At 44.6% G+C, this 24,676-nt stretch overlaps 1 protein-coding gene across 3 annotated transcripts in view; it reads left to right on the top strand.

The window, feature by feature from the left end:
• Positions 1 to 533: 533 nt before the first annotated feature.
• Positions 534 to 24,676, top strand: part of arhgef1 (Rho guanine nucleotide exchange factor (GEF) 1) — a 36,472-nt gene continuing 12,329 nt past the window's right edge. Inside the window, exons 1-16 of one of the 3 annotated variants that reach the window (XM_071544244.1) lie at positions 534 to 810; positions 8,560 to 8,624; positions 12,541 to 12,627; positions 12,763 to 12,876; positions 14,144 to 14,242; positions 15,411 to 15,453; positions 15,677 to 15,782; positions 16,461 to 16,601; positions 18,717 to 18,746; positions 19,982 to 20,093; positions 20,346 to 20,421; positions 20,655 to 20,684; positions 21,081 to 21,287; positions 21,555 to 21,696; positions 22,896 to 22,907; positions 23,977 to 24,141. In XM_071544244.1, coding sequence (XP_071400345.1) covers positions 8,598 to 8,624; positions 12,541 to 12,627; positions 12,763 to 12,876; positions 14,144 to 14,242; positions 15,411 to 15,453; positions 15,677 to 15,782; positions 16,461 to 16,601; positions 18,717 to 18,746; positions 19,982 to 20,093; positions 20,346 to 20,421; positions 20,655 to 20,684; positions 21,081 to 21,287; positions 21,555 to 21,696; positions 22,896 to 22,907; positions 23,977 to 24,141 — 1,391 coding nt within the window. In that variant the 5' untranslated portion in view covers positions 534 to 810; positions 8,560 to 8,597. The remainder of the gene's footprint in view (positions 811 to 8,559; positions 8,625 to 12,540; positions 12,628 to 12,762; positions 12,877 to 14,143; positions 14,243 to 15,410; positions 15,454 to 15,676; positions 15,783 to 16,460; positions 16,602 to 18,716; positions 18,747 to 19,981; positions 20,094 to 20,345; positions 20,422 to 20,654; positions 20,685 to 21,080; positions 21,288 to 21,554; positions 21,697 to 22,895; positions 22,908 to 23,976; positions 24,142 to 24,676) is intronic. The other 2 variants (XM_071544246.1, XM_071544247.1) reach the window with 2 other exon arrangements.

Below are 24,676 nucleotides of genomic sequence, written 5' to 3' on the forward strand. Positions count from 1 at the left end.
AACCCAATACAGATAAGCCTATCGAAAAGGGGATATGAAAGTCAAATAAATAGCGATTTATGTATAATTATAAATCGTGGCTGTTGAGGAATCAGCTACTAACCCACAAAAAGGCAAACAAATTATCATTGCTGTAGGCTGTTGCAATGCATGCGTCCCAGACACTGATGCTGAAGACAACAGAGAGAAATCAGGAATATGCAACACAAAAGGCTTCACTTGACTTAATGTAACCTACAAGTTTCCAAATAAATATCAGACTCTGGGAATTAGCAAAGTGTTGGATGCTGCTGACAAGGCCATGGGCTTCTGTAAGTGCACATCACATGTACAGTATGTTCACTCTTGGCTGAATAGTCTTAAAAGGCTAATATGTAGCTTTTACAAGATGTAGCTCATGTACAAACAGAAATAATATGCATGGGAAATGTGGCCTAACACCTCTAATATCCCTCAGTATCAGTGTCGGCTCTGCCAGCGAGGGGACTGGTTACTGTGTAACACAGTGCGGAAACAACCCGTTTCGAGATTTTTTTTCAGTTGACAGCCTAAAAGGAAGGCATAGGCGGAAAGTTACAATATAACCAGTTTTTACATGCTGTGGGCGTATTGTGCTCGATTATTAATAAAGACCAAATACTGACATTTTATGCAACTGCTTACTTCGTTGTCTGTGAATTATCCTGCGAATTTTTTTTTGCATTTGGATTTGTACTTCCGCGTACAATGTTTTTTTCCACTGACACACGACAACTTTCGAACAGGAAACCTTATTAGACGTTTTGTCTGTCGTTTTCTCTGTTTTTAGAGGTGAGTACACCGTTTTAACGTTATGCAAATGGACGCTGTAAAGGACGAGCACTTTGTGAGCTTTGGCTCGCTTATTAAAAAGCGTCAGGAATATTTAGTTTATCGAGAGAAATGGCTTATTCCCCCTACAGCCAGAGCAGCAGACAGTAGCGTCCAGATGGAGGAATGTTGTGTTTGGATGAAATGTTGCTGCTCTCTCTGGACCAAAATCAATTGATAGCAACCTTTTTTTTAACCTATTGATAATTGATGCAGCAATGTAACACGTTTGGCCATATCATGCAACCTGAATTATGTGTTAGAAGCATGGAAGTCACAGTTATGTGGGTGTTGCAACTTCAGGTAGCAGCTGAACCGTCTGTGTTTTCTGGCAAAGCCATCTACGTTTTTACGACTGACTTTTTTACGTCTTATCCCAAACAACAAATCACTGTAAAATTCCTAAAGGGAGTTATACTGTGTCTGTGGTACTCAGTAGAGAGTTTATAGTGACCTTGTGCTAGTTTATTGCATTTTTTTCCCTATCTTCTATGGCATAGTATCCTTCCAAAATATATTATAGGGTTACTGTGTTTCTTTGTATGGGAAACACTGCTGTAGAATAGGCACCTGCTTGTATTTCTTCTTCTTAAATTTTCTTATTTGTTATTTTCAGCTCTGTCCAGTCGAGGCAAGGCTTCTCACCACTGTGATTAGACAGGCCGAGATAATCATTAGGATGGATAGCCTTTGAATGCATTTGTTTTTAATGCAACTCCTTATTTATTTGTCAACATTGTGTTTCTACTACATGAAATCAGGCTACAGAGAGGCGCTACACATTTGAGTCCCTCCCATTTCTCTCATCTCTTCTACAATCCCCCTCTTCTCACACCCCTCACTCATCAAATACCCTATATACTGTATATTGGGTGTGGGTGTGGGTGGGGAGGGTGAGTGCAGACAAAGCTCAATAATTAGTGTCTACATGTTATTGATTACCCATATGTGTTTTCACTATATGAAACACAGTGACAGTCAACACTGTGGCTACAGAAAAGGCGAGAATTAGAGCACAGACCTGTTCTCACACCAAGTGAAACTGAGCCTTACATCTAGTGTGTTTTTATTAGCCGACTGTAATCGTCGACCAAAAATATGAAGCTGGAATAGCAGCAGCGTGGGTTGTGCTTGCCAGTGCGGTGTCATGTTTTCATTAGGCGCTGACTGAACTCCTCAAACAACAACTTCTCAGGCTGTTAGGTCTCCTTATTTGTGTCTGTGTGACTTTTAGTCCTGTGCTGCTTCCGTCGACAGGCATGAGTTCTGTGGAGGTAAACACGTAATTCCAGTAAGTGCTGATATTGATTGGAGTTGCTCATTATTAGACCATGCCATGTGTCTGTTAAGGGCGGTTGCAGATGGCGGTTTGAGGATTTGTGACGTGTTCCCAGCCAGCCAGCCAGCCAGCCGCTGCACCCCAGAGGCCCCATGTGAAGCAGGCCCTGCCACTTCCTGTCTCGCTCTGTTAGACTAGAGGAACACCACACAGCACTTGTCATCTCTCTCTCTCTCTCTCTCTCTCTCCCTCTCCCTCTCTCTCTCTCTCCCTCCTTTTCTCTCCCTTCCTTTTGCAAGTGCAGGCTTGTCTGGAGCCCAAAGGCTACCTTCTCTTCCTTTTAAAGGAATGTTGGCTATTTAATCTGAGTTGCTCTGCCTCTCCCTCCCTGTCTCTCCCTCTCTATTGTTGTAGGCCTACATAAACTCACACACATCTACTATCCCTCAAAGGGTAGGAAGATCAAGTTGGGTAGTGCTGTAGCGGGGCGTAACAGTAGGCCTAATTGTTAGCCTGTTTGAGAGCTACCCAACAACAGGAATGACAGGTAGTGGCACCCACAGTGGAACGGCCAGGGGGTGTCCTAAGGGCCTAAAGCTGGGTTCCAGGGAAGCTAATAATTTACTGTAGTTAGGCTTGGACTTCAAAGGGAGCACAGGTATTCTTCTCTGGCTGCAGTTAGATTGACGCACAGGCAGCAGATAATGAGAGACAGAGCGGACTGGCTGCTTCTCTCTCTGCGGGTCCAGAGAAATGTTCCACTGATGAGTGTGCTCAGTTCAGCAGTGAAATCTACTGATTCCTCCTCGATGAGCTCAGCGGGGTGAAGCTGGGTAAAGACAGAGGTGTGTGTATGTGGTGTTATGCTCTACTGCGTCTATGACACAAAAGTATCTGAAACCACAGCTCATCCCTGCCTTGAGCAAGGTGACACCTTGTAGGGTGTGTCTGTGTGTGTGTGTGTGTGTGTTGCATTTCACTCTGTGCTTGTACGTATGAAATGAAGTCTTAAGCGCCCATGCATGCATATGGGGATGTAATGGTATGGGATTTTCCAGTACCATAATATTACTGTAAAATTGCAGTCCTGCCAGCTGAACATAGTCCGACAAGTCTTCTCTATTTGGATTGATTTGTTCTACCGCTCGCCCACCCAGCAGGAACATAAGTAAAGAGCAGGCAGACTGTAAGAACATAGGCAAAACATTGATTACTGTTTTCACAATGACTTAATTTCACATTGCACGTTGTAGGCTGTGTACACGTGGCAAAGTTAACCTGTAAATGTCACTGCTGAGTGCAGTCATGTGGTAAATGGAAAGATGGTATCAGCTCATTTACAGGGCAATGGTTTTCGCGTTAAGCTAGCTCACAGGTATTCCAGCTTAACACAGGGAGCTCAGTGTGTTCACCTACCAATCTCTGTCATCTCCCCGCTGTCTCTCAGGACTGCCTCATACATTAGAGTCAAACTAGACAGCTAAAGCTCCCCGTGTGCACTATGAAAAGTAGAAGTGTGTGTGTGTGTGTGTGTGTGACGTGTGCACGCTGGCGACATCCCCGACCACTGAATGACCCCTTTAGTGGCAAGATGAATGCAGCCAATCTCTGTGTATGTGTCCTCACACTTATTGCTAATAGGACTTTGTGCAAGTGTAGACCAGAGTGCAGCAGCATGTGCCTCATACTCCCAAACAGGTAGGAAATGGAAAGAGCTGCATGCGTCTGTCCAAGCGTGAGTCAGACGGACGGCTGGAAAGCTGAAGTGTGTGTGTGTGTGTGTGTGTGTGAGAGAGAGAGTGAGAGAGGGAGGAAAGGAAAGGAAAGAGAGAATGAGCTCTTTCATTCGAGGGGTCAGGATGGAAAAAGCGAGGCTAGGCTGCATAGATGATGTTTACTCTTGGATAGTGAGAGACGGGGGGGTACGAGGGGGTGAAAGGGACCCTCCAGTCTGGGACAGTGTGTGTAGGGTTAAGAGTCACAGACAGTATGTTGACAGTACAGAAGAGAGATCTTGCATGAGTTATATTGTAATAAATGTGTCAATACTGTGCATGCATTAGGCCTGCTTTGTTTGAACGCATTAGTTGGCTGTGTACTCCTAAACATGAAGGTCTGGAATCCTCTTAGGTTTAGCATATGTTGAGTGGCAGCTAATTGAAGATGGAGCCATCATTTAGACATGGATATGGATTTAGATTTTGGTTAGGCTGATCAGTATAGAGAACCGCTGTGGGATAAAGATTAAGCTAGCCGTTGATGCCTTATTAATCGGCCTAGCCTGAGAGAGAGAGGGAGAGAACAATGTTGCATATCTGGATTGCACACCAGTTGCGTTAGGTCGGCAACATGGACAAAGGTGTGTGCTTGTGTGTGAGTACAGGGGCATTTTCGGCAACCTTTACCTCAGAAGAAGCCTAGATTTTGGGCTGGCTGAACTCCTTCCGGAAATCTTCGGTCCCAGCTGGGTATTGCTGCTCTGTTTGGTATCATCTTGAAATCATCTGCAAATGGACACTGGACACACACCTAGACACTCTGACTTATGAATGAGAAGCAGTTCTCCTTGTCCCAAATGCTAATCAAAGGCCTCTGTGTTTGGCCTCAGCAATTACCCCTCCATCCACACACGTACACACACACGCACACACACACACATATGGAAGCAGTTAGGCCAAGCTGGAGGTTCACTGCGAGCTGCCAATCCATGCCAGTCGATTGGCCCTGGCCTATCAAATGTTTCCATGAAGCCAATGACCTCTACATGGGGACAGGGAGAGAGAGGGGGTTAGAGAGAAAGACAGATAAAGGGAGAAAGAAAGGATAGTGGGGGGGGGGCAGCAGTTGGCTGGGGTAGGAGAGGGGAGTGTATTTTGGCTCAAAGGAATACGGGCAGAGAAAGACGGAGAGAAAGTGAAGCGAAGTGTTAGCACACTGTTGAAAGCCTTGGTGTATGTATAGGCCTGTGTGTTTTGGCCGTATGCATCAAGGGGGGAGGAGGAGGTTCAGTTCGGAGCTACAGAGTAGTAGCTTGTTATTTGGGATGCCTTGTTAACATAATCTTCAAAATGCTTAACATACGCTTGGGGAGGCTGCCGCTGAGATTGGGGGATGGGGCAATTCAGCATCATTAAAAAGCTCTCTGCTCCAAATTGACGACATGTAGATGTGGGTTGAATGCAATGTCTACTCAACTGAAATCATATGAAGAGGAGGTCAGTGACGCTCTGCAGTGAAATTCCCCGCTAATGCATGTTGCTGTGGAGATGTGAAAAGTGGTGCAAAGAATTGAGGGAATAGTTGTGAAATGGGGAGACCCAGAGATTTGACAATACGGGTCGTTTGGACTTGTAGGAGGGAACAACATGGTAGGTTGGATCCTGAGGAGCAATGAAAAGACCTGCCTCTGTTTTTCCTGCGCTATTGGGCATAATCTTATTTTAGCCACTACGTAATGGTCGTTAAATTACATAATTGGCCCTTGTCTCCCGGCCATGAATGCACCGGCTGTCTTGGAGCGATCGTACAAGGGGCGCTTATTTTAGGTTGAAGGTGGAGGCGGAGGAGGGAGATTTAGAGAGAGAAAAGTGAAAAAACAAGATTTATAGAGATGAAAAGATGAAACAGACAGAAAGAAAGGATGGTTGAAGAGATAGAGGAGGATGTGGTTGTCGAGGAGAAAAGAAAAAAGAAAAGAGGAGGAGAAAATGTTGAGAGGGCATATTCTCACACCTTCGCCACAGCTGCACCACTCCCTCTCTCTCACGCACATCGACTTGACACTTCCCTTGCACCCACACTCTGTTGTACTACACTATCTTCACTCCAATCTGTTCTTCTCTCTCGACCCATATCGTTTGTTACGTAACCAAAATGTCAAAGGTCAGTCACAGTGTACTGCCTGCTCTGTTGTTTGCTTGCTGTCAGTTCATCAAAGTGATTTGTAGACTAAGTTTGCCCTCTGTAATGTTCTGATGTGCGGCCTTGTGCCCTTTTACCTCATCGAGCTAACAGGCAGACAGACCGTCACACCAGGCCTTGCTATCTTGAAACATCTTATCTCTTCCAATTGATTAGAGTCTTATCTATAATCATGTTCAGTGCGTGAAGAATAATCTGATATGCTAGTGTTTTGGGTAGCCTAATCTGTAGTGTAGTAAAGCCTTTAAACTGAGGCTATAGTAATTGTCAGGTTTTTTTTGTTTTGTGGCCTAGGCTCGGTCATTCCCAGTGGTGTGGAAACACGTGGCTGTGGCCCACAGCTTATCCTTTATTAAACTGAGTTAGCTCTGGCATTTTACACCTCAGGCCCTGCTCTAACCCTGGCCAGACAGCCACACGCACACACACACGCACGCACACACACACACACACACAAATTCATAGTTTGCATGTACATTTAGGCTATGCTTACATGTGTGCACACGTGCACACCTTCCAGTTATATAACCTGTTTCTGTGTGACAGCCTGCTGTTTCAGCCATATTGAATATAAAGGCGTGCACACACACACACACACACACACACACACAGGTTGTATAGACAGAGCTGCCCCTAGGTCTGTTTTCACAGAGGTGCTAGCTCACTGTCAGCCGTGCCAGCTGCAGCCAAAACCATTTGGTCAAGGTTGGAAGCATCTAGTGGAGTAGGCCTCTTAGGCTGTAGGCTGTGTGTGTGTGTGTGTGTGTGTGTGTGTGTGTGTGTGTTTGTATGTGTTGTTATTATGGAAGCAGATGCATAGGCTGTGAGCGTTCAGATGTAGATCTATCCTTGATAACTGTTTCTGGATACGTAAGTGCTTGTTAGACTTTCCAGAGTTTCTCACACTTGTGTTTCCATTGCCTGGTTTTTCTTTCTTTCCACTGTTACCGCCTTGTTCTTCATTTCCTGCTGCTGTGTCCCCTCATTTAATTTCTCCTCCATTCCCGCTCTCCTCCTTTTTCTCTCTCCTCTCTAGGCCCCTTGCTTTTTTCTTTCTGTTTAGTCTATAGGGTTTGTACAGGCTAGTGTTAGCAGCCACACTCATGTTTACAGTCCAAGTAACTGAAGTTACTCTGCAGGTGTGGAAAGTGAGAAAAAGTATGGGAAAAGACTTGTATAATTTCCAGGTCTTGAAATGTGGGAATTTCACAAAAGCCTGGAAAAACACAGAAAACATTTATGTTGTTCAGTTGCACATATGACTACACATTTTATGTAGTTAAGGACGTCCCTGTTGTTTTAGTTATTTTTCTATTTGCTGTTATGTAGAAAAATCCAGCATTGGAGTGTGGACTAGTTCAAAGTCATATTGCCCTGTCACCGTTGTCATACATCATACTACACCATCTTAAAATCCAGTCTGGATACCAAGGTCTGCAAAACGTATGGAGTTTAGAGATGGAAAATGTGTAGGAACCCTGCAGTTTTAGGCCATCATCTGCTGCTCACACTCTTCCTCTGCTGCTCAGACTTGTTCTCATGTGCTCTATGTTCCTCATTCCTTTATCACTCGGTTTCGATCGCACTTCCTTTTCTAGCTCGTATGTGAGCTCAGAGAAGAGTGGCACCTTAGGTGTGTTTGAAACAAATTTCTCTGTCATTCTTCCTCTAACCTAACTCTCACTTTTCTTGTGGTCTCCCTCATTTTTTTTCTTCTCTTTTTCTCTCTTTCTCTTTCTTTCTCTCTCTCTGTCTCTCTCGATGTGACTCTTGCAGATAGGTCAAACAGGAAATGGCTCTGATAGCTTCCTGAGGAAATTACACCCACTTCCCGTCTGTGTGCCTCCCCATTTGCCACCTCCCACTCTCCCCCGTTTTTCTTTTGCTCAGGCGCCTTAGGGGGCAGCCATCGGAGGAGCAGTGGGGCTAGTAGGACCCCAGAGAATCCCCCAGTCGCTGGTAATGAGGCTTTGGCCTGATGAGAGAGCCAGATAAACAGCAGTACAAACACAGCAAGCTATAGCCATTAGCTGCTGGGCTATTTTAGGACGATGCACTCATAGCATATAGAGGACAGGACATACGCTATTGTGACCGGGTGTAATGAGAGAACACTGACCTATGCTTATACAATGGATTTGGAGGCCAGGTGCACCTAGAACTTCGGGATGAATGAAGCTCTAGTTTTATGTTTTCAGAAGAGGAAGCTATATCTCAAGCACTTCTTCACCAGTAGGTACCTTCACTGTGTTTTTTTTCACTTGGGTTGTTCACTCTCTTTATTGTCAGGAATGCTGTCTAATTGATTCATCCACTGTTTCTCATATCACTGTGTACCGTCTTTTCCGTAAGCTTATTACACCTTGTGGCGCTCACTGAGGTGTCATTTGGCAAGCGTTTAGGTGCATTGGCACCGGTGAATAACACTCTGCATCGTTGGGCCTGGTCCTGGTCCAGCTCTATCAAAATTCCCACACACCCCTCTGACAGCCACCGTGATGTCATTGCAGGAGCTTGATTGACAGGTGCGGGCCCCTCCTGCTGCGGTATGGACACTGAAGATGCCCACTATGGGGTGAGGTGACCGCTCTGAACCCTAAACTCTCTCTTTGGTCAGAATGGTTTCACGAAACGGTTTCACAATGGGATTGGGGTTTACATAAGAGCTGGTGTAACAGTGACTCAGTTATTATTAGACTGCAGTTTAGCCTCTTACTGACCTGGTGGAAATATTAAATGTTACACTGTGCCACTGCTTTGTCCGAATGTTTCAGGTTGAGGGGGAGAAAGAGGCCCGATGTAACAGGTGCTGATATTTCCAACGCTCATGTACAGTATTGAAACATGGCCTAGTCAGGATGGAGAGGAATGCTGTTATACAGACCAGTTGTCATAGAGCACACACATATGTACACTGGCAACTCCCCACGCTCGCATAGGAACAGCCCCCTCCCACGTACGTTCTCGGTTTCAATACACACACACACACTCACAAAGGCACGTACGCTTGATAGCTATCATTAGATTGATGCCACCTGACACTTAGTTAGTGCTGGAATGTGATGGGAGGGAGGGAGGGGAGGGGAGGGATCGGGGGCAGGGGGGCACAGCTGCCGACTCTCAGGAGCTGCGGGGCTGCTCTCTGCACTTCTGGGACGCTCGGCCCTGGTCCAAAACTGTAAACTAGTGTCCTCTACTTTTCTCACTGGGCCATGTCCATATCAGCCTTGGCAAGCTCCGTTTGCTTGTTACCTCTCCCCTAAGACCCGTTATTTGGAAAGACCCTCACAGGTCGGAGCTTATGCCAGCTGTCATGTGCGAATGGAGGTGAAGGGAAGAAGACCTGAGGGCCTGGTTATCATTGAAACTCGCACACTGTCTCCATCTCTTGTCTGAACCATGCCATATGCTGGAATGCACCACTTGTGTCCTTCTGGGCAGGGGAGGCTCCCAGTGCCAACCATCTGAGAGTAGAGCATTCCTGCGCTAGATCAGTCTCCCCCAATTTGGTGCTGGGTTGACCTTCCCTGCTTCCCTCTGAGTAACCGCAATTAGCTTCCCTCTGACTACTCCAGTTTACCACCAGTATGAGCATGCATTACTGTAGCACAGATAACAACCAAGACATAACAATAACAAGGGGTTGGCTTCAGCACAATAACGTGTTGAGTAGCTTAACATAGTAGCAGCATTGTTTTTATACGGAACAACTTTCCCAAGGTTTCACAAGCATCTTTTGCATCTTGACTGAATTGAGTCTAAGAGTGAAAGCATTTGATCTTTCCACCAGGAAAAAGTAAGGTTTATGTGTGCAACACTAGGCAGTCACTGCTGCTGTTGTTTGTCATTATAACGTAGCTAACATTGGATACCCATTGGAAAGTGGGTGCTGCTGTGCGTCTTGGTATTGGTAAGGTGGCATCAGTGGGTTTACTTTGTTGGTAAGGCACTGGGTGGTGGGGCATGTGTGTCAGAAAGAAGAGGCGTGTCCCCGTGTTTGTGTGTGTGTGTGTGTGCAGATGCGTGTGTGTTTGTGTGACTCTGTGTGTGTGCAGATGCGTGTGTGTTTGTTTGACTGTGTGTGTGTGCAGATGCTCACTCCTCATGGCCCTGACAGACTTGTGTCTCTCTGTTTTGCTAACCCCTCCTACGCATGTTGCTCCAACACTGGCCTTTCTCAACCCGCTGCCCACTGGATCTGACCATGAATGAACACATTCTCTCTGTATCTCTCTCTCTCTCTCTCTCTCTCTCTCTCTCTCTCTCTCTCTCTCTCTCTCTCTCTCTCTCTCTCTCACTAACACACACACACACACTCTCTCCCTCTTCCTCATGTCCCACCAACTCTGTGTCTCTCCCTACAAGAACTCACCTTGACCTCCAAAGAATTTGTCAGCTCTCCCCCCAACACTGTACACATACACTGAATTAAACAGAGAACACTTCCTTTTATTCTCTCACCACTAATTGATTTTTCAGTTCCTAGTTTATAACACACACATCCTCTTATTATATTACTAGTCTATTACTACTCTTATTATATTACCTGCATAACTGCAAATTCGTAAGCATGCCCTGTACACATGCCAGCACACACACATACACACGCGCACGCACACACGCTTTGGTTGCTATACTTGTCCGGACATTCTGTTGCCTTACATTCCCTAACCCCTAAACTCGACCCCTAAACACCACTGTATAGAATAAAATGAGACCTTTATCGCTACACGACAAGGGCTAGTGGAAAATGCTTTTTCTGGAATGGAATAACACTGCTACATAGATCAGCACAGCAATAAGTAGACATAAAACAACACATAATGGCAACAAAACAGAACAGACTGCATATTTTAGTGCAAAACAGCCAGTATTCCAAGATGAGACAGTAATGTAAATGACAACAGATAATAAATTGAGACGCTCAATATAGAGCACATATGAACCACCTGTGTTTTAGAGATATTGAATTATGAACTTCAGTTAATGATTTATTTTATCTTTTTTGCCTTTTCCCCCTGAAATGGATATGTAGCGTTTTGGAATATAACTCTTAACTCTCTCTTCTAACAGTGAACTAAACTCTAAAATGTTCCTAATGAAATCTTCAAAACTGTCCTCACATCAGTAACCACTTCTCCAAGCTCTCTTTTATTTCAGGGACATTTGGACTCACTTTTTCCTCTCACTACTTTTGACTTACACATGATGACTCTGTACATACACCTCTCTAAGTTCTCAGTTATGTCTTGACCTAGTACTGGACAACGGTGAGTGTTGTATGGTGTGTTAGCTGGCAGAGTTTTGTGTGTGTGTGTGTGTGTCACTGTTTGGGTGTTCCCTGGTGGCGGCTCTTGGTCTGTGGCCTTTACAAGACAGAATACAAGGACTATGTGTTGTTTGTGTGTGTTTTGGGTGTGTGTGAGTGCAGGGGAGGTGGGTGGGGGGTGGAGGCGGTGGGGTGAATTGGTCACTCCTCACCCCCATCTCTTCCAGCAGTCCCCCACCTTTATTTTTCCGAAGCATGCTATCCTATTCATGGATTTCAAAGGCAAAGGATTGGCATAAGCCCTTAATTTCAGAACACCATTCTGTTACATATTTAGGCCTGGAGGGTTTACGACATGGCATCTACAGGAAAGCCCTCTGCTGAGCGTGTTATTGAGCCCAGAAGTAGTCTCTGGAAAACAATCCCAGAGGATAAATTTGGCCAAACTTCCAAGAAAGCTCGGATCGAAAACGCTATTTTGCAAATCATGCTCCACCCTGAATCATTTCCCCCTGGGTTCAACCCCAACCTAAATGTTTTAGCGTGGCCCGAAGGGGACTGTGAGACTTCACAGAGCACACCCATCTTAATGAAATAGTCCACATTTTTTAGTCCAAAACCTTTTAATTGGGTTTTCTTTATCAGCCTCCCATTCCCAGTCCCAGTAGCTTCATTGTTCAATTTAAGGGACGTAAACTTTGGATGCTGTGTCAGTGTTATCTATGCTTGCTTCTTTCAAATAGTTCAATAAAGAAATTTGCCCTTTTTTTAATAGACAGTAGGTGAGTTAGCAGTCGGTGACAAACATACAAAGCTCCTGCTGTTGCTTTTACCTGTAGCTGATGCTTTATCTCTCTCTGCCTCACTCGGCTTATATGAATGGGATCCTGCTCACACTGGATATGCGCTGACTGTCTTTTTGCAGACCATGGGTAGTTGGTTCTAATTCAAGGACCATAAGCAGTGTGCCACATCAGGCCCGTCTCTCTCCCCAGGATGCTGGGTTGGGTGGTGGGAAGTTTTCTCTCTTTCCGTTTGCTGTTATTTTTCACTGGGAAAGTTCAGCGTGTCCAAACCATCGTCTGGCTTTGTGTCTGGCTCTGCACGGCAGGGGTTCAGGACATTGAGGAGATAGCCTAACAGTTCAAAGTATAGTCCATAATGTCCCTTAATTGTCTTGTTTTCTCTCCCTCTCTCTCTCTCTCTCTCTCTCTCTCCTTAGCGGGGTGTGTTTGGGGCTCATTGCTCTAACCCAGCCATGAGCATCATCGGGGCCGAGGATGAGGATTTTGAGAATGATCTGAATGATGTGAGTGACTGATATAATACTTTTATCACAGCAATGGCAGCTGAATCTAATTTAACCATTGGCCTCAATCATCACTCTTTCTCTCTTTCTCTCTTTCTCTCTCTCTCTTTCTCTCTCTCTCTCTCTCTCTCTCAGGTGGTGGATGACCAGTGCACACACTTCAACAGTATAGAGCAGGTGAAGGGACGGCCCACCCACCTACTGGTCTTCTTACAGCATGTTATTCTACAGTTCGACTGCGCTCCCCTGGTGAGAACTACCACTCCTATAATGCAGGAGGTGGTGTGTGTGTGTGTGTGTGTGTGTGTGTGTGTGGCCGGCAGGATGTTGCAACACATCTGCAGTGAGATTTCTACCCTGTCCAGAATGAGCGTACAAGAAATTGTTCAGTTACACCGTGCATGAGTCCTAATGCCACTTCTGACTAGTCATGATTGCACTGCCTTCTCCTGCACCTTTCCTCTTGAGCATGAGATTGAAAGAAGTCACAGATCAATGTTGAAGGTTATGCCTGGCGTGAAACGCATGAGAAACCGCACGTAGCTCCTATGAGTTTTTATTTGAAGTGTGGATTAAGGGCGTTTGTGGACAACGGTGCACATTTTGAGATTTGCCTCCTTCTCGTGTGTGTTTATGTGAATCGGTGTTGATATAAAGCATGCCTGTTTTTCCCTTTTTATTCTGCATGCAGACAACGTGACCCACCCAGGTACTGTTACACCCCCTACAGCCGTGACACCCTCCCTCCTTCACCCTCTCACTCATTCCCCCTTTCCCCTGTGGCTGTCCATGTAGAGGCTAGAACTGTGTCACAACGCCAGTAGTATACAGTGTTTACGATGTCCTCCAGTGTCCACAAATACTGTTTATTCTGTACGTTTCATAAAAAACAGCATCAGTGGCTGTCTGTCCAGTCTGCTACTCTCTGTTTTGGTGTGTGCCCAGTATCTCGCCCCAAAGACAATAATTATTCTCTCTCAGTGAATTATTGATATTCAGGTAGGGCTGCATGATTATGGCTAAAATGATAATCACAATTATTTTGCTAGATATTGCGATCATGATTACAAATCACAATTATAGGGTGTCCTGGTGGCGCATACCATGTAAACATGACGTCCTGGGTTCGAATCCGACCCAGGACCTTTGTTGCATGTCACCCCCCTCTCTCTCCCAGTCTTTCCTGTCTCACTCTACTTTGTACTGTCTAATAAAGGCAAAAATGCCCCAAAAATAGTCTAAAAAAAAAAGAAATCACAGTTATTAGTCTGTGATTTGAGGAACATCACTGCAGTGAAATTAAATGTTTCGCTATTTTCATATGCCAATATTCTAGTATAACTTAAAATTGTGATATAACAGTTATACACAATTAATTGAGCAGCCCTAGCTTCTGAACGGCGCACAAACCCCTCAATCCAGTGGCTTGGTGGCCATTGAAGGGTGTTGAAAATAGTCAACGCCGACTGTCGGCTTCATTTCCCTCACTCATCTCTCTCTGTCGTCCCTCTCTCAGCTGTGTTACCTCCATGCTGACCTCTTCAAGAACCTCAGTGCCAAAGAGACCAAGAAGCACTTTGTGGAGTTCTACAACAACTTCCTGGACAAGGGAGCAGTAAGTGACACATTACAGCACTCACCACCTTTTGCCAGTGTACTTTACTCTGCAGATACTGACTGTAGGCGACGTTTCCTCTGTCAGACGATGACTTTAGAGTAGTAGCTGTGCAGTGTGAACTCACTATCTTATTGCGTATGTAACAGATACTGCAGGTGCCATGACTTGCAATATACATTTTTAAAAGGTTTTAAGTTTTATGTTTGCATTACCTTTCTCTGTGGTTTGAAACACTTCCAATAGCTCTATAATGATCGACTTTTGTATAAAATCTCCCTGTGGATTACCACAGATGGCCCATCCTCTCACTGTTTATAGTATTTCTGAGATTCTGAGCTTTAGGGAGTCGAGTCTGCCAGACGCTTCCCTCTCTCACTATGTCAGTCATTGGTGTTGTGCATTGTAAAAGAAAAATCAATTTAGAAAATGCCCATATAGCAGCCTTTGCAATAAATAGATATTGTATTCTTTTCTCGTAGTGTGGAACAATTCAGTATGAATTTAATATATTGTTCATCTCTAGTTTTGAAGTTGGATACATTGTGTGTACACAGTTTGCGTGTGCGTGGATGTCTGTGTGTTTTTGCGAGACTGTCTAGGCCGCCTACTGTTTGTTGGCTCTGTTTGCTCTCTCTAAGCTCTGTCCCTGTGCAGTCCACCTCTGCGTTTGTCTGTCTCCCCTTCCATCACTCTTCTCTGCACACCTGTGCTCTGTCACTCCTCTGATATATTTCCCCCTCGTGGCGCTTTACATTTCTGTCAGTTCAGTTGGCTTGTGCTTCGTTCTCTTCTCCCTGTCTCTGTGTCTGACCCCGCAGCTTCCTGTCGGGATCGTGGGAATGCCCTTCGTGAGGAATCATCCTCTCTCAGCCTCTCTCTCTTTTTTTAACCCCTTTCCTTTGTGTCACTCATTGAGATAATGTTGAATCTTGTGGCCAGTATTTTTATGACATTGACAGAAATATGTTTCTCTGTTTTAGAATATCCGTTTTGTGTTTTTCTGTCGGTAGTGTTTGGTTTCCTAGTGTTGAAGTGACCCCTGGTGGTGATATATAGCTACTGCATTGGTTGCCTCAGTTATACATGACATGTATTACAGTAATCATGTAATATTTTCTATTCCCTCTCTATTCTTGTTCTGTCTTTCGCTCCTCTGCTGCTACAGATTCTCAGAGTGGCAGTGCCAGTTCATGTATCCTATGAATTGGGTAAGTTATTTTCCTCTAGTGCCTTCATTGAAATTCTTTACATATTCTGTGCCATTCTTGTAGATTTAAGATTTATATGTCATTATTGTTCTTCTCTTGGTCTGGTTCTCAAACTCTCTGCCACCCCCCTCTCTGTCTCTTCCTCTTCCTTCCTCCCTCTCGCCCTCTCCATCCCTTCTCCTCTCTGTCCCACCCTATCTCCTCCTCTCCCTCTGTCTCCTAGACCGGACCCGTCCTGATCTGCTCACTGAGGACCTCCAGAGGCGCTATGCCCAGGAGATCCAGAGCCTGCAGGCCGCCGAATTGGCCAAACAGCTAGAAGACTTCAGGTGAGAATCCCCCTCACTGGAGTCCGGAGAGCCAGTCAGCTAGCCCAGCACACCAGTACCTCTTTTACTGTCATTTAGAAACATGATCAATTTGTTAAATCCATGTCTATGGACTCTGTTAAATGACCCAGGTCCGACTCATGGTAATGGTAATGGTTGACGTGTATTGAGAGACCGTCTGCTGTTGGCTTTGTTAATGTTGCATCAGTATAATGTAGTGACATTCAATTAGGTCTCTGCTGTATTTATGGAACTGAAAGTGAGTAGCACTACTTACCAGCAAGCAAGCAAAGAGCTAGCAAATTTATATAGAAACTGAAAGTTGGCAGGATCACAAAATGTATTTTTTCAATTGTGGTGGAGAAGAAATCAGAATTTCAATCAGAGACGCTCAAAGTAAATATGTGAATGGCAATAACACAAAGTTACTCGACACACAGTTTAAAACACACAGACACATGTGTGTAATGTATGAGCAGAGGAAAACTTATTGACCTGGGACTTTTGTGAATGTCCAAATGCTAGGCACGGGCCAAAACAGTCCTCTCTATCTATTTCATGTGTCTACTCGCTCACATTGATCAAAAATCACAGAATTGGGAAAACATGCTCCCACACATCAACCTTGTGCTTTTGTTTAAGTATTTATCATCCTTCCCTGCACTCTGTCCCGCACAGGCAGAAGAGGATGATGGGTATGACGCCCAATGAGACCGAGCTGATGGACGTGGAGAGCCACTACCCCACCGACCGCGTCCCAATGGAGATGAAGGAGAAGTCTGTGGCCGAGAACCTGCTTGACAAGATGGCTGAGACACAGTGAGTACCTCACTCTGCTGGGACGAGTCATTGTAGAGTTAAAATATAATAATACGTGCCATATGGTGGCACTTTTATCCAAAGGGCCTTAGAGAACCGTGAGTGAATACATTTTTAGCAACTATGGCAGTATTATTGTCTACCCACTAGTAGAGAGATACTCCTATCAGAAAAGTTTTACAAAGCAGATTCTTAGTAATTTAATGAGACAACCTTTAATGAGAAAACCAAAATGTAAACTTTTCAGGAATTAAGAAAAACAGCTTTGATCTTAGCTTGACTACATGCATTTTTTACATTATCCAATGGGTTCTGAAATGGTTTCATAAGCCCAAGAGGTCAGAAAATTCAAACAATAGTGGAGCATATAATCCTTCAACTGAAATTAAAACAAGAAAATCACCAAAATCATACTACGAGGTTTACACATGACAACTGCAATAGGCTGGGGAAAAAGGGGATGAATGTGTGTGATGTGCTTTGACTAACCTCTAGGTTCCCCACTTAACAAGAAATATTTGAGGATTTATTTCTCTCTCTAAAGTTGGCCTAACATGGTAAAGGGATCATAAGAGGCACTACAGTTGCTGTTAAGCTCTTTAGCGGATAGAGTGGACTTCAGCCTCGCACATAACCAGTCAACTGTGAAGCACACACAGACAAATACAGTAGGAGATAAAGATGGGCACAGAGAGACTCAAGCTCACCGGATTAGAGAGCTGGAAAGGGAACAGTGATTGGAAGAGAGAGCGAGAACAAGAAGGAAGAGAGGAAGCGGAGAGGAAAAGATGGAGTCAGCAGTGCCACGCTGGCAGGAAGGCTCTCTCCTGGCATTGTGCCAACTGGAGGAAGGGAGGAGGGGAGAGAAAGGGCCAGTGTGTTATCGATGCCGGCTAGCTGCTGCCATGGACTCCAAAAGAAAGAAAGCAAGAGATCTAGGGGAAAGTCAATCTATCCTTGACCCCGTGGCCAAATACAATGTGTTATCCTCTGCAACAAGGGAGTCAGACAGAGAGGGAGAGGAGGCCGGAAAGAGGGCAGATGACTGTCTAACTTCATCTTGTCAGAAGAGGGAAAGCAAGGGATGAAGAAAGTAAACAACAGAAATGAAAGGAGATACGCCCTGTGCACAAGCGCTAGTTCAGAGGATACAGCCGTGCTGGCAGTTGAGATGACATCAAAAGCAGACTAACTGTATCAAAGACATTATAAATGAGCTTTTGACTCGCTCATTTACTATCACACAGTTGGATCTCTATCTCCGATGCACAAAAGATTTATTCAGTTTCACTCCATTCACACAACCAGACAATGATCTGTCTATTCCCCTCACTCTCCCACACTTGCTCGCACCCGTTCACCCTCACTCCCCCTCTCTGTCCTCACTCCACCACAACATGATGACCTCGCCCCGTCTGTTTCTCATTGGTCTCTCTGACAGGAGAATGAGGGAACCAGACCTCCTGATTGGATTATCCAGGGAAATCCCAGGGAAACCCCTCCCATCCTTTATGTTCATAGCAAAACACAAGTATCCTATTTCCACAGTCTTGCCTGCATGTTGCATCAGACAAAAACACAGTTAAATAGTCATTTCCGCTGTGCTGGAGCATTGTTTGATTTTGGATTCCCCTTGCAGACAACTACCGGAGAAAGAAACTTTGGCAGATAAAGTTTTAGAGAGCTACTTCAGACAGTCGGCTGCAGAGAAGAATTTGACAGATTTGCAGATTATAATTTTGTTCACTTTGGCAGTGCAAGTTGTTGTTTTTAATTGTAGGTGCAGTCAGGGGTGCAGCTTTTGATGCATCTCTCATTCTTTTGAGTTTTTTTTTGCTTTATTTTTTTTCCTTTTTTTTTGCAAATATTAGAATATGTTCAATAGCTTCTGCTCTGAACACAACACCACTACAGTCAGCTTTGCGTTGGATCAGGAAAAGCTTAGTCGCTTCAGATTCCACCGACCCAAAACACAGTTAAGAATCAGTCGAGCAAGAGAAAGGAAAAATGCTACTTAAAAAGAAGAGGTGAGCTTGATGCTGCAAGATGCATAAACATGCTTTCTCTCTTTCTCTCCAATAGTAATATCCCTGACATCTGTCTCTCTTCTTTCAGACCAACAATAGTCTCAGACGAGGAAAAATGGTGAGTTAAGTTTTAACTGAGTTGAAAAGATTTGCATGTTTGTTCTGTGTGAGTGAGAATGCGTGCAAGTAGAGCTGATTTTATCTCCACGTTTCATTTAAACCTGGGTGTGGTCAAGCCACAAGGTTTCGAATGCTGACTCCAAGTGCAAAATATTTCCCTCAGCAACATTATAGTCTACATTAACATAGAGTCAAATTGTCTTTGGGAAAATATCTTCCCTGAAAATGTATATCTTTGCACTTTTTAATTAAAAATGTAATGTTGATCATCATATCAGTAATTACTATGCTCACTTACTGTAACTACAACCCATAAGAGTACAGTGAAAATTGGACTGAAATGTGTGTATGCATCCTTGAATTCTCTATTTCTTTATCAATCTGTTGTATACAGTAGTAATCTTTAATTCCAGTCATGCATCTTCTGTGTCTCCTGTTCGTTTTTGTCAAGATTTTTGGTCCTTTATGGTTTTAATGTTGCAGTCAATGTAGTTGCATGACATTTGCTGTAAAACTGTAACTATAGTGTTGAGAGAGAGTTGTTGAAGAAGACGTGGAGGGAGGAGCAAAGACTCTGGGGATCTGTACATCTGCATGCAACAAAATCACAAAATCAGTGATTTTGTTGCATGCAGATGTACAGATCCCCAGAGTCTTTGCTCCTCCCTCTCTCTCCTCCTCATCTCCTCCTTTGTCTCTTTGCCATCCTCTTCTCTCCTCTTCGCTGTTCTCAGCTCCTCCCTCTCTGGACATCTTTCAACTCCCCCCCCCCCCCCCCCTTCTCCTCTTCTGCCCATTCTCATATTCCTCCTCATGTTTCTCTCCCATCAGTACCACACAGCCGTGGACTGTGCAAACACGCTGCCACAGTATTAATATGTAAATGGTTTCCTAAGTTATATAAATACTGAGTCTATAATATATGAATTATGTATAGATTCTCAAAGTGAAAGACTTTCAGATGGCAAATAAACTCATTGCAAAGTATAAATCCCTCTATAACAAAATAGATTCCTTTTTGCTCAAACATTTCTAACCAATAAAAAACATAAAGGCTCATGCCTAGCTGCCCCATTCTGTCAGGCCTTTTATTTATTAGGAGCCAAAAAATTGTTGTAGAAAAAATGCTTTCAATCTAAATTAACTGCAGGAAAACCAGTATTTAGGTGATGTTGGTGCCACAGGTGTTTTTTTAAATGCGTCTCTCTCTCCCCTTGTCTTTCTCTCCTGTAGTCAGTCCATATTTTCAGCAGTGGCCTTCTACATGAAGCACCTGGGGGTGAAGACCAGGGCAGCTGACAGTAAGAAGTCCAGAGGAGGCTTCTTCAGGAGACCACTGGGAAAGGTAAACTTACCGCCACACAGCCGCAGGTTCAAATCCCTTGTCTGGTTAGGGGGAAAACCAGTGCAAATAAACAAGCAAGCAAACAAATCAATAATGAACAGTCTGTCGTGAAATAGGTTGATACATTGTACCATCCTCATTGTACCAGTGTGGTGTAATGTTTTTTTTTGTTTTTTTACAATGCTCAGATTTGACTTCCAGTGAATTTTCCCTTTCTTCTCTCTTGCTTCCCCATCTACTTCTTATTCCCAGACTAAGAAGGAGGAGTCCACCAAGACCAAACCCAGAGGGGGGTTTCCTGGCATCCCTAGCTGGATCTCAGGCACCAGTACGTATCTGCTACTGTCCTTTATAAACATTACACCTCAGTTCTGGCCCTACAAAGATCATTTATATTATTTATTATTCCGTTTTCAACTGAATTCTAAAGGATAATTGGTGGAAAATATGTGGGATAACTTTGTTAACTGTGGTGTTGTGTATATTGATAATATATTTTGACAAATTGGTGTCTGTAAATGATCTGCATATGAGAACCTGTTGTCCTGCCCTTCTTTCCAGCTGAAGTCAAACCTAAAACAGAAGCTGAAGGTACCAGCCGTCCAAAGTTCCCACCCCTGTATCTGTAGAATGGTCACATTCCCTACTAATCAACCTATACGCATGTCTGCATGTCCCAAATCAAACCGGGAGGGGATGCGGGTGGGGCAATGTTGAGTTGATTTTGTCTCTAGGTTTAGGTGCACCGCATGTAATCACCAAACAAGCCCACAAATTGCACGGCCGTCTCATCTGCAGGGTTGTGGATGTTCCCTTGTACCAGACTAACCCTCTCATTCACTGCAGAGGCCCTGATAGCACCTTGATTGCAACATACTTATCCTACCTGTTTGTCTGTCTCACCAAGTCTGTCTCCTTTTTACTAAAGTACCTGCTTTCTCTGTAACTCAGCTTTATTAAGCTTTTTTTCCTGTTCCTTTTCTCTAGCGGATAAGGAGAAAGTGAGTCAGGAGCGTAAGGGCAGCGGTCCGACTCCCTCCAGAACCTCTCTGACCGATTCTGCAGCACCCTCGTTCCCCAGCAGGAAGTCTTGCTCCAGCGGAAGCGCCTCCTCCCAGCCTGGGTTAGAGGCCAGCGAGGGCTCGGAGATCACCATCAATACGGCCAACAACCCAGACTCAGTGCACAGTGATGGTAAGCCTGCTCAGTGGCTGGGCAGTGATTGCAGAAACTGTCTGGGAGTGCAATCAACCTGAATTGGCTTTCTAGTGGTGTCTGTTTTTCAGTACTCCTCCTAAACCAATAAACAAATTAATCTTTTTGTATACAATTACGTTTCACATTTAAGGCAGTTAAGCTGGCACTCTTGCCCAGTAACTTGCACTGACAGCATTACAAATGAGCAATAGTAAGAAGTGCAATAAACTCTTGTGTTCTCTCGCCACTTCTGTCGCCCTCTAGGCCTCCCAATCAGCCGCTCAGACCCTCCACCCTTGTCAGAGGGGGGTGAGGTGTCCCCCGCCGGGCTGGGAGCTGGCCTGACCATCGGGGAGCCCCTCTCACCCACTGACACTCCCACAGAGGAGAACCTGGAGAAAGACAGGTGAGGAGGAGAGACATAGCAAGAAAGATAGTAGCATCCAGGGAGTGAGATTATAACCACAGCATATGCAGTTACATGTTGACTCGGTGAGAGTCCATGTAAACAAGAAAAAGGAGAGATTAGAGAGACAGAGAAAGAAACATACATGTTATGCACATGATATAATCAGATTGTATGGGAGGTGTTAGGCATAAAGAATGGGTAGATTCAATTACCAACTACAGTCCAAGGGAAAGTGAAAGTGTCTATATTGCTAAGGCTGAGGGAGCGTGGTAAAACTCCCCCAGCAGTCTGTCCCTGCTGTGTGCTAGCTGTTGTCATGCTGCCCGCTAGCTAGCTAACATTACTGAGAGCCTGGAGTTTGGAGATGGACCCTCACCAGGTGAACTGGGACCTGGTCTTCCCTTCCAGCCCCTTGCCTTCCCACTCCCTCATGCCTTTTCTCCTTTTCTCTTCAGACCAGCATGTGTGTCCTTTCCTACGTCGTTCTCTCCCTCATTGCATTTGCGTTCTTTTGTGTGTGTCCTGTTGTGCGTTTCCCAATGTTTACAACAGAGCTTCATTGCCTTGTTTTTTGTTGCATATAGGCATATTTTGTGCAATTCTGACCTTCTTGGTATTCTGTGGATGCAGGTAAATATCGGTCAACACATTGGTGAAATCTGCTAATCTGATTAAGCTGCTGCATTTGCATTTAGTTTGTCTGCGGTTATACTATATCACATTGGTTGTAGACGAGCCTTACATACTGAAGCTTTCTATGGCATTTAAGTCTAAGCTTTTCGCCGGTATGCAGGAATGATAACAAAGTCAATGCTTTAATAGTGTAGTTAGTAGGCTAAGCTTTTCAGCAAGTAGCTGGTTTTCACATTGCGCTATTGCTGAGTTATTAGTTGAACAGTTTAGGTGTGTCTCTTTATTTTTTTTTTTGGCTATCCGTCCTGTGTGCTTTGTGTCTGCGTGTATCGTGGCCAGGGCCAGTCCTTTGCCCTGCTTTTCTCCAGAGTGTGTGTCTGGTTACATGTTGTGCCAGGGGCTTTAGCATTGTATTTGGCATGCTACTTTGTCAGTGGTTAAAGCAATTGTTTAGTCCATTATATTGGAATGTGCATTTGCTTGTTGGGGTTGTTACTGTAGCTTGTAGCTGTGTGAAGGCAGTGTTCGGTTGTGTAACCATGTGATGTCCCGTGTTTTCACAGACGGAAGACAAGGTGGGTCTCCACGCCTTGACAGAGTCATGGACATGCTTCAGGCCTCATAATGATCACACACAACACACACACACAACAAACACACACACACACACACACACAACACACACACACACACACACACACACACACACACACACACACACACACACACATGCATACACACCACACATTGAACCATGCACTCACTCACTTACCCCCACTAAAATACATACACAAGCCCACTGCATGGCTAAGTATTGTTTATTTGGTTGTAAAGGATGTAGAATGAGGTTGATTATAGAGATCAGTAGGATTATTGTCAGAGAATGTGTATGCATGGTGTGTGAAATTGGAGAACTGATGAGTTTAATAAATGACCAGTAAAGTTGCCTCACTGAAAAGTCCTGGTACATACACTATATAGAAGTAAAGTAATGCATGTTACTAATGACTACCCTCTTAACTACATACTGTTATAGATTGGCTTCCAGTATTTCTTAGGGAAAACTCTATAGGCCATCTATAGGGGCCATATGTCTGTGCTCCATTGTCTTAACAATATGCATGTCATATGTCATGCATATTTACTTACCACTCAATTTCTCTGTCTCTTTCTCCATCTTTTTTCTTTGTCAATGTTGTGACTTTCCTTTTTTTTTTCCTTGTGGATTTCCTTTATCTCGCCACTTATACAACTCCACTTTGACGTTTGAATCTTTTATTGCTCTACCTCGACTTATCCGTCCTCGCACTTTTTACCCTCATACTTCACATGGATGTCCGTCCCAATCGCCTGCGGATGTGACTCCTCCGTTAATTTCCCCTCGACTGCTCTTCCCTTCACCTGCCTTTTTTATCATTTCACCATCTTTTGGTCTCTCCCCTTTCTTCCCCTTTCGTCCCTCTTCTTCTCCTTCCCCGCTTCTCTTCTTGATTCCTCCCTGCTGTCCCTATTCCTTCCTCTTATCCACATCTCCCTCCTCCCTCCCTCTCCTTCCTTCCTGATGCCTCCTGTTCCTCCACACATCTCTTCCTCTTTACCCACCTGTCCTCCTCCCTCGTCCTCTCCCATCATCCCTCCCTACAGTAGGAAAGTGGCGCGTAGTGAGAGTGCTCGCGTGGACCGGCACTCCTCTCGGCGCCGCGGCTCTTCCCGGGCCAAACAATCCCGCTCCCGTAGTGATGTGGACCTCCAGCCGCCCTCCACCATGACAACCACACCCGCCCCGCTCAGCCCCCGCCACCTCCACCTGTAAGATAGACAACCTCCCTCCCCCTTAACCTCTCTCTGGCTGGAGAAGTGCACAGCGGGGACAGACAGACTGTCAAACCTTGACAAACAGATGTAGAACAAATGTGCTACAACAACTGGAGCAGTGATGCAGTCTTAAAATAATCAGAAATCCACAGGAGGTAGACAACAATTGGTAATAATGGTAACCTACAATCACAATGTTGAGGGTTCAAAACTACCTGGATCATTCAAAATTGTTAAAGCATATCACATTGGAGCCATTTGAAAATGTATCTTCGTGTGGATGAGTAGCTTTGCTGGAAAAGATGTGTATTTAATCTTTTATACCAGTAAACATTGTTTTTAAAGGAAATAGAGTTGCGCCTATCTCCTGTGGAAACAAGCTAAATGACCAATTGGACAGAACTGACCATTTGATCAATCAGCAATCCGGCTGACAGTTTTACTGGCTCACTATTGACCGTGAGACGGGGCTGTCTCTAGCAATTGACCTGTGCTGTGACAGATTGGGTGTGAGTAACAGTCCACTACC

Source organism: Centroberyx affinis, unplaced genomic scaffold (genome assembly GCF_046629955.1).
Source record: "Centroberyx affinis isolate AG114_WGS23_722 - 3 ecotype Tasmania unplaced genomic scaffold, CSIRO-AGI_Caff_v1 ptg004508l_1, whole genome shotgun sequence".
Classification (NCBI taxonomy): Eukaryota; Metazoa; Chordata; class Actinopteri; order Beryciformes; family Berycidae; genus Centroberyx; species Centroberyx affinis.